Raw genomic sequence first — 13,785 nt, 5'->3', positions numbered from 1 at the left:
TTCTTCTGTGTTCTATTCTGATATTTCATTTCCTAAGTCTTTTTATTTCATAGATTTGCCACTTTCATAGCAGGTAACGGTGCATCTAAGGACAGAGGTGGCTCAGCTGCACTGGCACCCCCATTTGCAGCAGAACCTTCATATGCTCCAGATTGTGGCGCTCTCGCACCTTTTGTTTTGCAGTTGTACTCAGTTACGCACTGAAGTTAGATAGTTACTGAAATAATACTTTGTGCATAGATAATTAGACATTGGCCCTTTTCGCATTCATTATTCTGAACGAATACAAGTACAGCTTTCAGTGCTGTATCAACTTCGCTTATGAAGATCTCATCTGACAGCACATTATATTGTTTTCCACCTGTCCTGAGCTTTTTCTCTTTTAAAAAAACAAACAAACCAACACTCACGCCCTCAGACTCCCCAGCAGAACCTGCTGGCGGAAACTACCAATACATATATTACATCTATTCTACTTCAGGCAGCGCCCAGAAAGTAACAACCGTATTCAATGAAATGGGATTACAGGAGGAAAAAAAAGAGATAGCATGCTTTTTGTGTCCTTGATTTTGTAAACCTAAAGAACACTGCCTTAAGATTATAAAAACACTGACATTAAGGATAATTCACTAACACTGATACTTGGCTACTGAAGAATCCCACAACGTTTGCATCTTTTCTAATGAGTTTTTATTTCCCCAACTGTGCTACCAGCCACTGCCCCTCTGGTTCTGTCACCCTCTTGCTGACAAAGTGGTCTGAAAAAAGCAAAAAGAGGCTCCAGCATTTATTCCAACTATTACAATGCATCATTACTAGACAAAGTAAAACTCTCAGTTTGCAACACTCAAGTAAAACAGACGCTCAGTGTGTGAGTTACAAAGAAGGGAAGTTTTCTGCTTCTCATCTTCCAGATGTTCCCAAAGCCTGATGATTCACCTGTAGTAATTCTTACACTTTCTATATAAAAATACACACTTATGTCCAGAGGGAAGCTGAGTTCTGCCATTTGTCAGTCCATTCCAGGTACAAGCGGCACAGCACACACCTCACCAGCCAGCTGGTTTGGTTTGAGCACACAGAATCACTATGTGTTAACTGTGTCATTTTGGTTACAAAACTGCATCTCAGTTCAAATATATATCATGTCAGGTAGTGTTGCCTGAAACTGAGGAACGTGTGCTGATGAGTTTGTCTGCAATGCCGAAGTTTATTAAGAATTATCAAGCCTTCAGATGAGCAATATATTTGCACCTACATTCTTTCCTGTTGCTGCCAAAATGGCATTATCTGAGCTGTGCATGCTTTTTCCTTATAGCCATTGCTCCCACGATAACCCTGCACTTGTTATAAACAATGTCTCCCCAACACAAGCAAACAAAGTGGCCTTTCAGCTGCCCCCATTCCTGGTCCTAAGCTCTTTAGACTACGTTTCTAGCTAGAACCAATGTGAATAACTGCAAGTAATACAGATAACGGGCTTTAGTTGGAGCTGGTGGAATATACCAGCTTCCAACAAAACGGGGAAGACTGTTCTGTCTGTTGGGTCATTTTGTGTCCCTGCACTGTCACCCGGGGTATCGGGCAGGGGCCACTGAGGTGCTGCAGATACAGCTTCTACTAAATGTGCAACTTGTTCTGTGCGGGAATTGGCAACATCCCTGACAAATACACTGTATACGTTGATTACAAGAACGCAGTACTTTGCAATGTGAGATCGGGATTGAAATAAAATTCATAATAAGCATCAAGTTGGGAAAAAAAAAAAGAGGAGGGGGGAGGAAACGTCCGGTGGTTCCTGAGAAATACAAGAGTATTTCCCTCCCGCCCCGCTCACGTGCTCATGGTGAGGAGCTTGTACGGGGAATCCTGTGGTTTTCTAACCACCAGTCAGAACGACGAATTCCCTGAGAACGATGCATATGGACCATTGTGTTTTATGGCTGAGATGCTTTTAGACACAAGCAGCTCAAATTAGGTCACACAGATATATTTGCATTTTCTGGCACTGACATTTTACTTGGAACAACTTGGTGCTACAACAAAGAGCATGAATGAAGAACAAACTGGGATTACAGATCGAAAGCTTTAAGGCAGATTGAGAAAAGAATGCAAGACTTACTGAATGTATCAGTGGCCATTTCCAGCTCTGCCACAAGCCCATTACATCCCACAGTGCCCTGAATCACCTTAATTAACATGAAACCACAGAAGACAGATCGAAGGGCCCCTCCTATGGCCAAGCTGTGCTTGTAATGCATCCTGTGGCACAGCGAGGTGAACTAAAACCAGTTTTTACCCAAGTACTGGGAGAAGAAAGAAGAAAATACTTTCCAGCATGTACTGCTCCCAAACACAAACAGTTTCTGCTTCATACTTCGTTCCCTTGCCTAAATCCAAATTTACAGCTCACTTCTTCAGATGGATGAATTTTTTTAAATAAGATCCTGCAAGATGAAGTAGTGACACATCTGGCTCTGCTTTCTGTTGCTCAGAAGAACAGATCTGCTCTGAATAGAACCCTTTTTTCCTGTAAGAGATAACTGCCCACTATTAACTCAACAACCTTTTGTTAATGCCTGTGATCCATTCTCTTTCTTTATCCATCCCTTGGAAGAAGAAACCAAAGTTGAAAGAAGAGATGTACAACACACGGAGCTAGGCCAGATCCAGCCATTTCCTAGATAAACAGAATATTCGTGATACAGTAAAACCAGACATTTCAAAAGGAAAAGGCAATAAAAGGAGGGGCCTGTGTCTTAGCACACAAACCCAAATAAATACTGCTCTCAATCCGGTATTCAAATGCTGTAATTCTCCATGCTTTGATCTTTAACTTCATAATTCTTACAACAGTAGCCAGGAAAAAAAAAAAATCAACTTAATTTTCATATGAAATAAAACAGCCAAGTCATATACTGATTTGCCTCTAGTTCTTCTCAAATGAGACATTATGATTATGCCTCTTTCAGTGCTCCTTGGGAACTACGCTGCGTTTGACAACAGTCCAGGGCTGATTACTCCTGCAATTTCCAGTTCCTGAAAATGATGCACACACAACATTGGCCCTACCAGTGCAAGAATTAACGGTAACTAAGAAGGAATGCATACATCTATGTGAAAAACTCTTTTGCACCGATATGAAATAGAGACCTGGCATATGAGGAATAGCAGCTGAAAGAGATCTCATGAGTCAGAATCTGCACAGTTAGTTTCAGAAATAGCTTTGTTTGTAACAGACCGAGACACCAGACAGTCCAAATCACACCCCACGGCTCCAAGTGCAAAAACTGGAAGTTAAAATCTGCTGCCATGAAATGAATATGAATAGGTGATTGCACAACGGAAGGAAGATTTGACCATCCACCTTGTTAATAAAAAACTCAAAGAGAAAAACTGTTGTTAATTTCTTGAAAAGGTTTTTTTTTCCCCTCTTTTTTTCCCCTTCTCCTCTGTTAACGTAAAGAAGTCAGAGGTTGGGTCAAATTGCCCATATTCAGAACTCCACTGCCCATTAGTGAGACATTGCACTTAAAGAGCTTACAAGTCCTTCCAAGTCAAGAAAACTGTCCCAATTGTTCTATTATTTCATAGCTGACTGCTTTAAATAGGATGTTGGGCTAGATGACCTCCAGAGGTCCCTTCTAATCTGAATTATTCTAATGATTCTAAGGATTACTACTGAAAGGTAAACAATATATTTTGGACCACTAACAGCTTTACCAAGAACACACCACCACATCAAATCCAACCGAAACCCACCACAACAAGAGGGCCTCAGAAACCCTATAACTTTCACATCCCACGCATGTTTTTTCTTCGCAGGTACCCAAAGGCCAAAAGAGCAAACGGAATGTCTGACTCGGTGGAATCAGCACCCATCAGTACTCACTATCCGGCGGATCAGTGCTGCCCACAAGGAGTAAGTCATAGTTCAACACCAAAGCTCTGGGTAGTTCCAAGCAGCCAGGTGAGAAGATTTACCAGCTCAGTCTCTAAATAAACCGCTGAAAGGAGCGGGTGTCCCAGAGCAACGTCCCCGGACGACGGCAGCACCTCTGCCCCCACCCCGCCCTCCGCACGGCACCCGCAGATAAGCACTTCCAGGAACTGGACGTTTTCTTTGACCTAATGGATGAGGAAAGTTAAGAGACCTCCAACACAGGCTCCACCCATGGACAGGAGGACGAGGCCCGCCAAACAAGCACAGGAATGCCTTCAACCCAAGGAAGCGCTTTACAAATGCTGGAGACCAAGCCGAAGAGCAATGACAAAAGTAATTGAATTAATCAATCTCACAACCTCAAGGTCTTTTCACTGTGCCGCTGGCCATCCCCACCGCTGCCAGCAGGCAGAGCGGCTGCAGGGACCAGCCCCGGTGAACGCTCAGGAGGAACATCCCGCCAGCCCCGGGTCCTCCGGGATGCGGTGGAGGGGACAAAGAGGTTTCACGGGGCAAACTGGAGCACGAGCAGCCGCATGGGAAACACAGGCGTGCCCCGACCGCCCCAGCCTGCGCCCAAAAGCACTCAAACGTCCTCCCACACAGCAGATTTAGCACTGTTATATCCCAAGGACCCACGCTGCTGTACTCAAAAAACCTTTAAATCATAAATGTTTAATTTTGCCATGCGCAGCGGAGTACATACCAAGTCCCAGGGTATAAAATATTCTCATAAATGATACCAGCCACTACATCCTCCCCGTTGCTATGCAACCCCGGACTGTCACAGCCATATGTGTTTTCTCTACCTCTTCCACTGGGATATGATAAGCAAGAACCAATTATATCCCTACTGTTAAAAGCTGACAGCGTTCACCTTACGTAACAGGGGTTGTTTGTAGAGAGTGACTGGTTTAATTCTCAATATTTTCATAGCTTCCCAGCTTGATGCAGAGGTCCCTTCCAACCCCAACCATTCTGTGATTCTGTGAATCCCAACCCCCTTCTCCCTACCAGGGGCAAAAAAGATGCAAAAAAGCAGATGCACATCTGCAGAAATAAGGGAAGGGCAAGTGTCCCAACCCATTACAAATGCCAAGAGTGCACCATGAACAGCTGGTACCCAAAAGTAAGCGGGTGGCGAGGGCAGAGAGCACCCCGAGCTGCTGTGGCCCATGTGCCGTCAGCGCAGCCGCGCTGCTTCACATGGCACCTCAGACCTGTCACATCGTCGGCCTCGCTGAAGGAAACCAGCCTTCCTCTTACAAGCAAAACTCTCTCCTTCTGTACCGCATTTGAACTGAATCGAAGCAAAACTAAATCCATTGCATTTAACATACATCCCTTTGAAATGTGTGCACGCCTTATACCACAGTAAAAATATTTTCACCTTATTCAAAACACCCGGACTGTGTAACAGGCCTAAACACTATGAATGACCTGACAGGCAGGTTAGCGCAGAGCTGACAGAGACCCCCCTCGCCACACCAGCACAAAACATTCACTGTAAACAGCAAAACAGGAGCAAATCATGGCCAGCAAGTTCAACCATCTACTCAAGTACAAACCACGTGTTCCCAGCAACCCCTTTCCAGCCCAAACTTGAACCCCCAAGAGGTTGAATACTATCACAGCTTCCCAAAACTGGCATTTTCCACACCTTTTGGACACACAAAATAACTTTCCCTGCTTGCCAGTCTTTATCTAATCACTGCTCCTCCATTCGTGGATCTTTCACTTGTAACCCCCGGCTATGCCAGGCCTCCCAGAGCCGGTCCAGCCAAGAGACCCATGATTTGCAAGGCAGCAGCACCAAAGACAGACCCAAAACCTACCTAAGTGACTCTGGCCACAACAGACCGTGGTCAAATTCATCCAGAGGAAGTTCGTTTTGCCAGGAGTCTGGTTACCATCGTGCAAAGAAATCTCCTCACTAAAGCAGAAGTTAACCTGCTCGCTCCATTCAGGATTTCAAAGACATTTTAGAGTTTGTCATGGTTTTTTTTTTTTTACACCCTGAAAATAGAGCTGCTCCAACGTGCTGCGAACACTCACCACGCACATCATGTGGTTACAGCGCGAGGCTGAAGACAGAGCAGAGGTCGGCTTGATGTGCAAAACACAGCCAAGAACCAGATTCTAAATATATCCCTTGCTAGGGTTGAGCCACGACAGTACATCCTCAGAGTGGAGAAGAAACCAGAGTGGAGGAAATAGCTGTGAATATCTTTAAAATCCCTCCTGTATCAATGTATTCAGTCTTCTTTTCAGCCTGTGGCAGTCAAGCTACAAAGAAGTGAAAACGCAAGGATCCTGCGCATCAGGAGGGTTTTAAGCCCAGGAACTCGCTCTATCCCAGAGGGCACCCGCAGCATTAATAAAAGTTGGCACCAAGAGTTGAACAGGATCCCTCAGCTCCAACATTGCAGGAGACACAAGCCAGAACAAGCCTGGTTTATACTGTTGTGCGAGGAAGTGAATGTATTTGCTTTTTTTGAAAAGCGACATGCTTGAAATCAACACCTCCCACTTGAAATGCTTCATTTCACAGCTCTCCCGAACAGTTCATGTTTTTCCACATAAGACGCAAGTTAAACTTCAAACAAACATTCCTGGGAAAAAGGGCTTTTTAGTTTAAAGTCTGCATTGAAAAATGTATAGAGAGTGATAGGATTTCTTGACAACAAGTGAATAACAAGCATGCAGGCTTTGGAGACTGGGCACTGCTGTTCAAAACAAAAATCTCAGACAATTTAGAAGTTGTTTTAGAAGAGAGGAGTCAAAATACACACACAGACCAATGAGACACCACTAGTGTTTCCTGAAAGCATCACAATGTTCCAATGGTTCCATAAAAGTGGATTGCCAGTGTGGAGTTGTGTTCAGTGATGTTTCTGTTTAGTGTAATTTATTTCCCTCTGAAAGCTACTATCACTTAGTGCTTTAAAAAGATAGCAAGGTGAATGAGCACAAAAATGACCAGCTCTAAATCTAAGTTCTTATGGTCTAAGAAGATGGTAAAATCAACTCCTTGCAGCCAAAGTAAAAACACAAAGTGAAGTCGTCTAAGGGATTATTCCTGTCAAAATAACAAGGGACCAACAAAGGCAGTCTACTAAATACCCATCACAACAGCTTTATGGCCCAGATTTATGCTGCCAGCAATGTTCATGGCCTGTTAAACCAAAGAAAAGTTATTAAGAATGAAAAAGCATGAACTCTTTCAGTATTGGCCCTTGTATCTTCGCTAATTAAACTGAACAGCTCCGCTCTCCCCCCACCCTGCACCAAGACAAACGACTCATTTTTAACAGGGCGCTTTCTGCAAACGCCACCACAAAGAAAATACCCTTCGCTGACAGCACAAAAAATATACTTTTGAGATCAATTCATTGCACTTTCGGAAAATATTAGGACAAAAAAGTTCAACAACTATTTGTTGTAAGGTCTGTATCAAAATAGCCAAACACCAACTTGTATTAACTTCTTTTTACGAGCGGTTTGTTGAAGGATGTTCACCATAATGGACAAACACTGGCAGACAGATCCTGGGTAAAATCAAGATAGACAGTCCTGATCAATGCTCTTTTAAAAGCCAAGATGGAGAAAGCAATAGTCCACCAGCTTTTCCAAGAAACAAGCTCACTGCACAAGTTTATTTGGCTTCGAAAGAAACATCCGCGAAGATTAAAAACAAACCAAGGTGGGAATTTCAGCCTCTAGCAGAGAAAGGGCTGTAGGATGGGACAGAAACCCTCTGAAGGACCAGGTGTCCTCCAGCACAGCCAAAATACTCCATTTCCCTCTTTATTTTGGAACTATATTCACACTGAATCCAAATAAAACAACTGTGACGCTGTCAGATCAAGCTTGAATGGAAGGACCATTTTCATCAAGTGACCAGTACAGCAGAAAGCAAAACACAATGAAATGCACTTCAGTGTGATCTTTAGCATGTATCAGAACAGCTCATATAAAACACATTGACACACAAAACAAATCAAATTGCCACACTTTTTTAGCAGTGTAAGGGGACAGCTAAGGAACCGAGCATATTAAACAACTACTCTATTTTTATTGCATGGGAACAAACTTAAGAGATCTGGAACTAATGGTGTTGGCCAATGAAACCAAATATCATACCTATAATAGAACACAACTGATACTGCCATGATTAAAACAGAGGCGATGTTTAATGCGAATGTCTTTGCTCCTATTAAAACTGAGACACTGAGCTGATGATGTGACATGAAAAATGGGAAAAAGCCTCAATAAAAGTGTCTGGGAGAAAAAGTAACTTCCAGTTAAAAGGTTTAACTGTAAAGTAAAGACTTCTGCAAGCTCAGCTACAGATTCCCAGATCTGATATTAATATGCCAGGATAATGATGCAATTAAAATGGGTTCTGTGTCATTACGTGCGGACGGTTTTCAGCCCACGCGACCCGGCTGTGCTGGGGGCAGCAGCTTCTCCAGCCCACAGTGACACCTTTTTTCCTTAAATTAAATATGAGAACATTGTATTACATGTGTAGAAAATCATCTCAGAGCAATTAAACCCAGTTTCAGCGGGAACACCGAGGGCCAACGCCGAGCTCTGAAGGGACGACTGCAAGAGCAGAAGGAAAAACTTGCTGGGAAAACAGCAAGTGATGAGCAAAACAGCGTGATCCAGGGTCTGTGCTATGAATGGAGACAGGACAAATCCCAGGGCACTCCGTTTCGATGGAGAAATCAATGGGAGTACTATAGAGGAAAATAATAATATAACCTTTTTCCAAACATTCTGCTGTTGAATATACCAGGGAAGCCATCTAGAATAACAATTACTCTTGCACTCCTGTTTGTGAAATGCAGACTTGCATATATTAAATTCTGACCGATCAACCTTTGGTTGGAGAACCACAAGACAAATTAGTTTTAGCTCCCAGGCTCATTCTATCGCTTGGTTGTCCTAACTTTTAAGCAATTCTTAAAAACACGGCTGCACTTTCTCTAGATTCAGAATCAGATTGCCACGCATTAGACGTTTATTTTTCTCGGTGCAACTTAAGGCATACAGATTTAAATTAAAAAAAAAAAAAAAAAAGAGGCTAGAGGAGATTTTATAAGGCACAAATTAAATTCACAATGTTCTCCGGATAAAGACTGATTCCCATAGAAAAACCAGAGGATTACATTTTAATAAGGTATATCCAGCAGGAATGCTGAGGAATCCACTGCAGAACCTCCCAAGGAACAGCGGGGCCCGGAGATGGATCTGGGTCAGGAACCAGCCCCGCCAGACACCGACTCGGAAAATGTGACAAGGTACCAACAGAATCACAAAGCAAATACGTAATCCCCGAGCTGCTCAAGAGAAGCATTTGGAAAGAAAATTATTTCCTCTCTCTTGCAGTCTGATTCTTACTTTTATGACCTCCAGCAAGGAAATAACCAATTACGTCAAATCCCTTTTGCTCCAATCTTAAAGCTCCCCTGTAGTGGATAAAAATCTCTCTTATAGCCCATAAAAAAATGCAATATCCGTGAGGCCTTTCCCACCTACATAGCTTGCAGTGGTTACCCGCTAAAATATGTTACTAATAAGGTGCTGAGCTACCAGTTTCCTCGCGTTTAAAGAAACTGAGACCTGTGCCCACACAGACCTGCAGAAGAGCCCGTGGTTCTCTCAACAAAAGTTGCTACAAACACAGGATGGCAACTTAAACACTGAACTAAGCAGAAAGAAAAGGACAATTTTTGAGCCTAAGCATTTTCTAGAAGTCACAGGTATACAAATACATGGATGACTGCCTTAAATACAACACTCTTAATTCCTCTAGAAGACATCTGAAGCAGTGACAGGTGATCCATACAAACCGTAACCTATTATTAACATTTCCCTTGGTATTTAACCTGAAAGCCCAAAGTCACAAAGGGGACAAATGGAAAGCGACACCGATGCAGCAGAATGCGCAGTCACACCTCCACGATCTTCAACCTCAGCAGCTACGCATTTATAGCTTAAGAAGTTTACTCAGACTATTCTGAGCTGTTTGACTTGGGTTTTGACAAGTTTCTTGGTCCCATGTTCCAAGTTCTCAATCAGCAACGACAGCAGAGACAGGAGCTGAGACCCCCCAGCCCTTGCTGTGTCGGGCATGGGGCCAGTGTCCAAAAACTGCATCACTGGAGTATCAACACCCAGGAGAAAAACATCAGTAGCTCCAAGGACTCAGTAAAACCAGGACCCTGTTCCAGCCCGATGAAAAAATAATAGCTCAAGGTCCACGTTCACCAGTTGTCCTGTGGAAGATGCAATGGCACATACTACAAACTTCCACAAATGTTGAGACCTTATATTTGAGCACAAGAGTTGGGCACAAGTTAAAGCCAAGCACATGCAAAAACTACTGCTGAGACAGAACGAGCAGCTCCAGCAGCTGTCAGCAGTGAATTACCTGGGAAGGTCATCCTGCATCTCACTGTTTCTGCTCTGCAAGCAGTGGAGTGTAAGGAAGTAATGCAATTGCTGTCTGCAGGGTCCACGTTTCCATTTTTCAGTCTTCACTTCTTTTAAGCAAGTCTTTTATTCAGGTGATTCTAATAAATCTAAAATATCAGCTTAAAAAGAAACCATGCATCACCAAGCTAACACTGTAACACTGGTTACCAAATATTTTCCTCTTTGTTCTTTTGCGCTCACTTTACAATATTTTCTTTTGAATAGCAAACTAGGACTAAAATGCTATAGCCCATAACTGATAAAAAGCACTGGCAACTGCCCATACACAAATACACCAACACCACACCCGCCCCAGGAATGCAACTTCACCTTCAACCATTCCGCGAACAAACCTCCATGAGGCCACTTCAGAACGGGACGTATTTACACTTACAATGAAAAACTACTTTGTTTAAAACCAAAACAAAGTGTTTCAGCCCCTTCAGATCACAAACTGTTGAGGACTGACCCACAGAGTGGTCCCAAGGCTTGGGTCCCAGTTCCACCCCAGTGCACCCGCTTCCCACGGGTCAGGCATCGGTCTTAAGTTACCAGTTTCAGGCTCAACTCAAACCACCAGTTTAGGCTCCTCTCCATGAAATGAAACAGAAGAAAGCGGATTAATTTACCTCTCCATTTACACTATAATCTAAAAACATTGCTGCTTTGTGGTATTTGTTGGAAGCAGGAACAGGGGTGTTGGACAACCAAGAGCTCTTCACGTTGCCTTGGCCCCACGGCAGCCCACGCAAGTTGTGACAGCCATGGAACTACTGTTTCATGACAAAGTAGCAGTTATACTGAGAAAAACCACTTATTTTTTCAATAAAAAGAAGAGAATAATGATCATTTAGCATTGACTCCAGAGTGACAGCGCTTAACTCTTTTTACAAATCTAGCTTCAGGCATTTCTTTACTGAAAAATGACCAATATCGATGTACACTTAAAAGTCAGGCTGACCTGTGGTGTTGAAATGACCGATACAAGCGCAGTTTCAGACTAACCCTCTTTTTCTAATTTTAGACAAATACTTGTCCTACCTTACTGTGTTGCTTTAAAAAAGATCAACAACATTTTTTCCTGTTCCCAAAACCCTGATTAACAGTGTTGCCTGGCAAATGAAAAATGAAAACATCCACCTGCGCTGCAGAAGGAAACCAGCTGGGAGCAGACAGACAGACAGACACCACTACCTGCAAGCACTTCGGGGGCTATTTTTAAACTGAAAAGCAGACATGGTACAGGTTTTGTTATTAGATAAAAATGCTGCAACGAAACCAAGCCTTTTGCATCACGCTATCTACCTCGAGAGGCTCAAAAAGGCACATAGCTTACAAGCTCGGGTGGCTCGGAACTGGTCTGCCTCTTCCTCAAAGAAGAAAACCTCTGCTGGCTCCGCACCGAAAACCTTCGGAAGGACTCTCTGCTCCGGGACGCCAGGTGCCTGAAGGAGGAGGTTCTCTTGAAGGGAGTCCTGCTGCCGCCGTCCCCGCCGCTCCGCTCGTGAGCCACCGCCGTGGTGACTAAATTTAGTGCTTCCTGCAAGGATCTCCGCACCGTGCCCATCCACTGGGTCATGTGAGTTTGTGCCACTGTCAGTTTGTCTCCAAGGTAATCCATTTTTTTTCCCAGCAGGGATGAGAAATCAATATTCAGCAGCAATTACCGTAAAATCTACCCTCCTTAACAACCCTGCATTTATTTTGCAAACAAAAAAAAAATCCACTTGTAAAATATTTTCAGCTAATGTAAATAGCATTACGCTATAAACATCAGCATATTTCCATATTTAAATGGCAAAAGATATGCGAGGTTGGAGATTTATTTTTTCCTACTTGAAACACACCAAAGACTTTTCCTGCTTACAATCAGATTTCCAGAGTTCCATCAAAATATCTTTAATTCAGCCATGTTAAAGAGAGAAATCGAAGTTTAAATCCTGACACGGTCACTTGAAATTAGTCCATTTACAGGCACAGGGTCGGTCTCTTACTGTGTCATTTTAGAGACAGAAAAGCAACTCCTTTTTTTAAGCCAAGTTTTTGTTTTGCTGTAAATATCAGAAGGCTAAACAAACATATTCTTCTGGGTCAGCAGCTTTTCACGTAACAGTACGTCAAACAAAGTTCTGATGCTTCTATACAACCCATTTAGCAGCAAAATAATTAGATCTTCTAAAAAACAAATCCAAATTATTTTCTTCACAAAAAACTCTGCATGAAGGCATCAACACTGGTGGAGTCTCCTTCTCAGCAGTCTCCCCATCTCCAGAACGGTTCTCCAAGGCTCTCCCTTCCCGGAACGCAGCCCACGAGCTCGGCAGCGCAGCGGGGCTGCCGGGGCACCGTGTCAGACCCGCTGCCTTCGAGCCGGGACGCGCCGCCGCTCGGAGCCGGCCCAGAGCTCCCGCGGTGACACCGGTTCCGCCGCTCCGAGGGGTTGGCGGTGGCTCCGAGGGGTTGGCGGTGGAGCTGGGCGGTGAGAGGGGGGCTCTCCCCACGCCGCTGCGCACGCTGGCTGCTCTCCGTGCACAATCTGGAGGCGCACTCGAAGTCGACGGCTCTCCCAGCTGTTCACAACCCGTCCGTCCTCATGCACTGGTTTTGCAGAGCTCCAAGCGTCCCCCGAGCTCCCGGAACCGTGCGCGGGAGCTCCGACGCAGGCGAAAGCTGCCGCTGCCTCTAGTGTCCTGTTGCCTCCTCCCTGTCCCTGCCTGGCCCCTGCTCCGGGGAGGAAACAATGAGCTAGGTGAAACAGCCGCAGAGCTCTGCCTAAGGAAGGATCTGGGCCGGGCTTTATTATAGTACAGGCAGGGTTACCATGACAACCAAGGGAACAGCATCTGCCTCCTGCCTAAGCAGGCAGGAGTAGCAGAGATCCATTGGAATGATTCATAGTTTGCATATGTCACGTGTACGTTCTGATTTTAACCCTTCCCGGGGAAAAGCAGAGCAAGGGCCCTGCCAGGGACCGTCTGACACCGACACCAAAGGTTTTGCGCTCGGAGGGGCGGGTGAGGACAGAACCCAGACCTGCCCGCTGTTCCACGGGGAACTCGTGCAGCGCCATCACCTAGAACTGGTTTATTACATGATTTACAAACTCAAACAAGATCCCTTCAAGTTAGTCACTGTGGTATCAGTTCAAGATAATGATTAAGCCAGAAGCTCAAAACAAAGCAGAACAGGTCTGACCTTTTAAAGCAGAGTTTTTTCCCACCATTTTCACACACTTTAAACAACTTTTGTAATCAGGGGCTCGCTGTCACCCCCAGCCCTGCACCCCCCAGCAGCTGCGAGACCATGGGTCAGCACAGCCCAAAACGGTAGATGAGCCCACAATAAAACCAGGTAAC

General features: G+C 44.4%; 1 protein-coding gene across 2 annotated transcripts in view; it reads right to left on the bottom strand.

Annotated features, from left to right (window-relative positions):
* The window catches only part of LOC309446705 (uncharacterized protein KIAA1671 homolog), a 36,141-nt gene that overhangs the window by 8,413 nt on the left and 13,943 nt on the right, over nt 1-13,785 (bottom strand). Inside the window, exon 1 of one of the 2 annotated variants that reach the window (XM_082066679.1) lies at nt 11,766-13,112. The exons of the other annotated variant lie outside the window; for it this stretch is intronic. Within the exon in view, the coding sequence (XP_081922805.1) occupies nt 11,766-12,050 (285 nt within the window). The 5' untranslated portion in view covers nt 12,051-13,112. Of the gene's footprint in view, nt 1-11,765; nt 13,113-13,785 lie in introns of those variants that run through there. 2 annotated transcript variants of the gene reach the window in all.

This window comes from Streptopelia decaocto, assembly GCF_964273445.1.
Source record: "Streptopelia decaocto genome assembly, chromosome: 15".
Taxonomy (NCBI): Eukaryota; Metazoa; Chordata; class Aves; order Columbiformes; family Columbidae; genus Streptopelia; species Streptopelia decaocto.
Note: the sequence above shows the minus strand (reverse complement) of the source record. Positions and strands in the feature narration are given on the sequence as shown.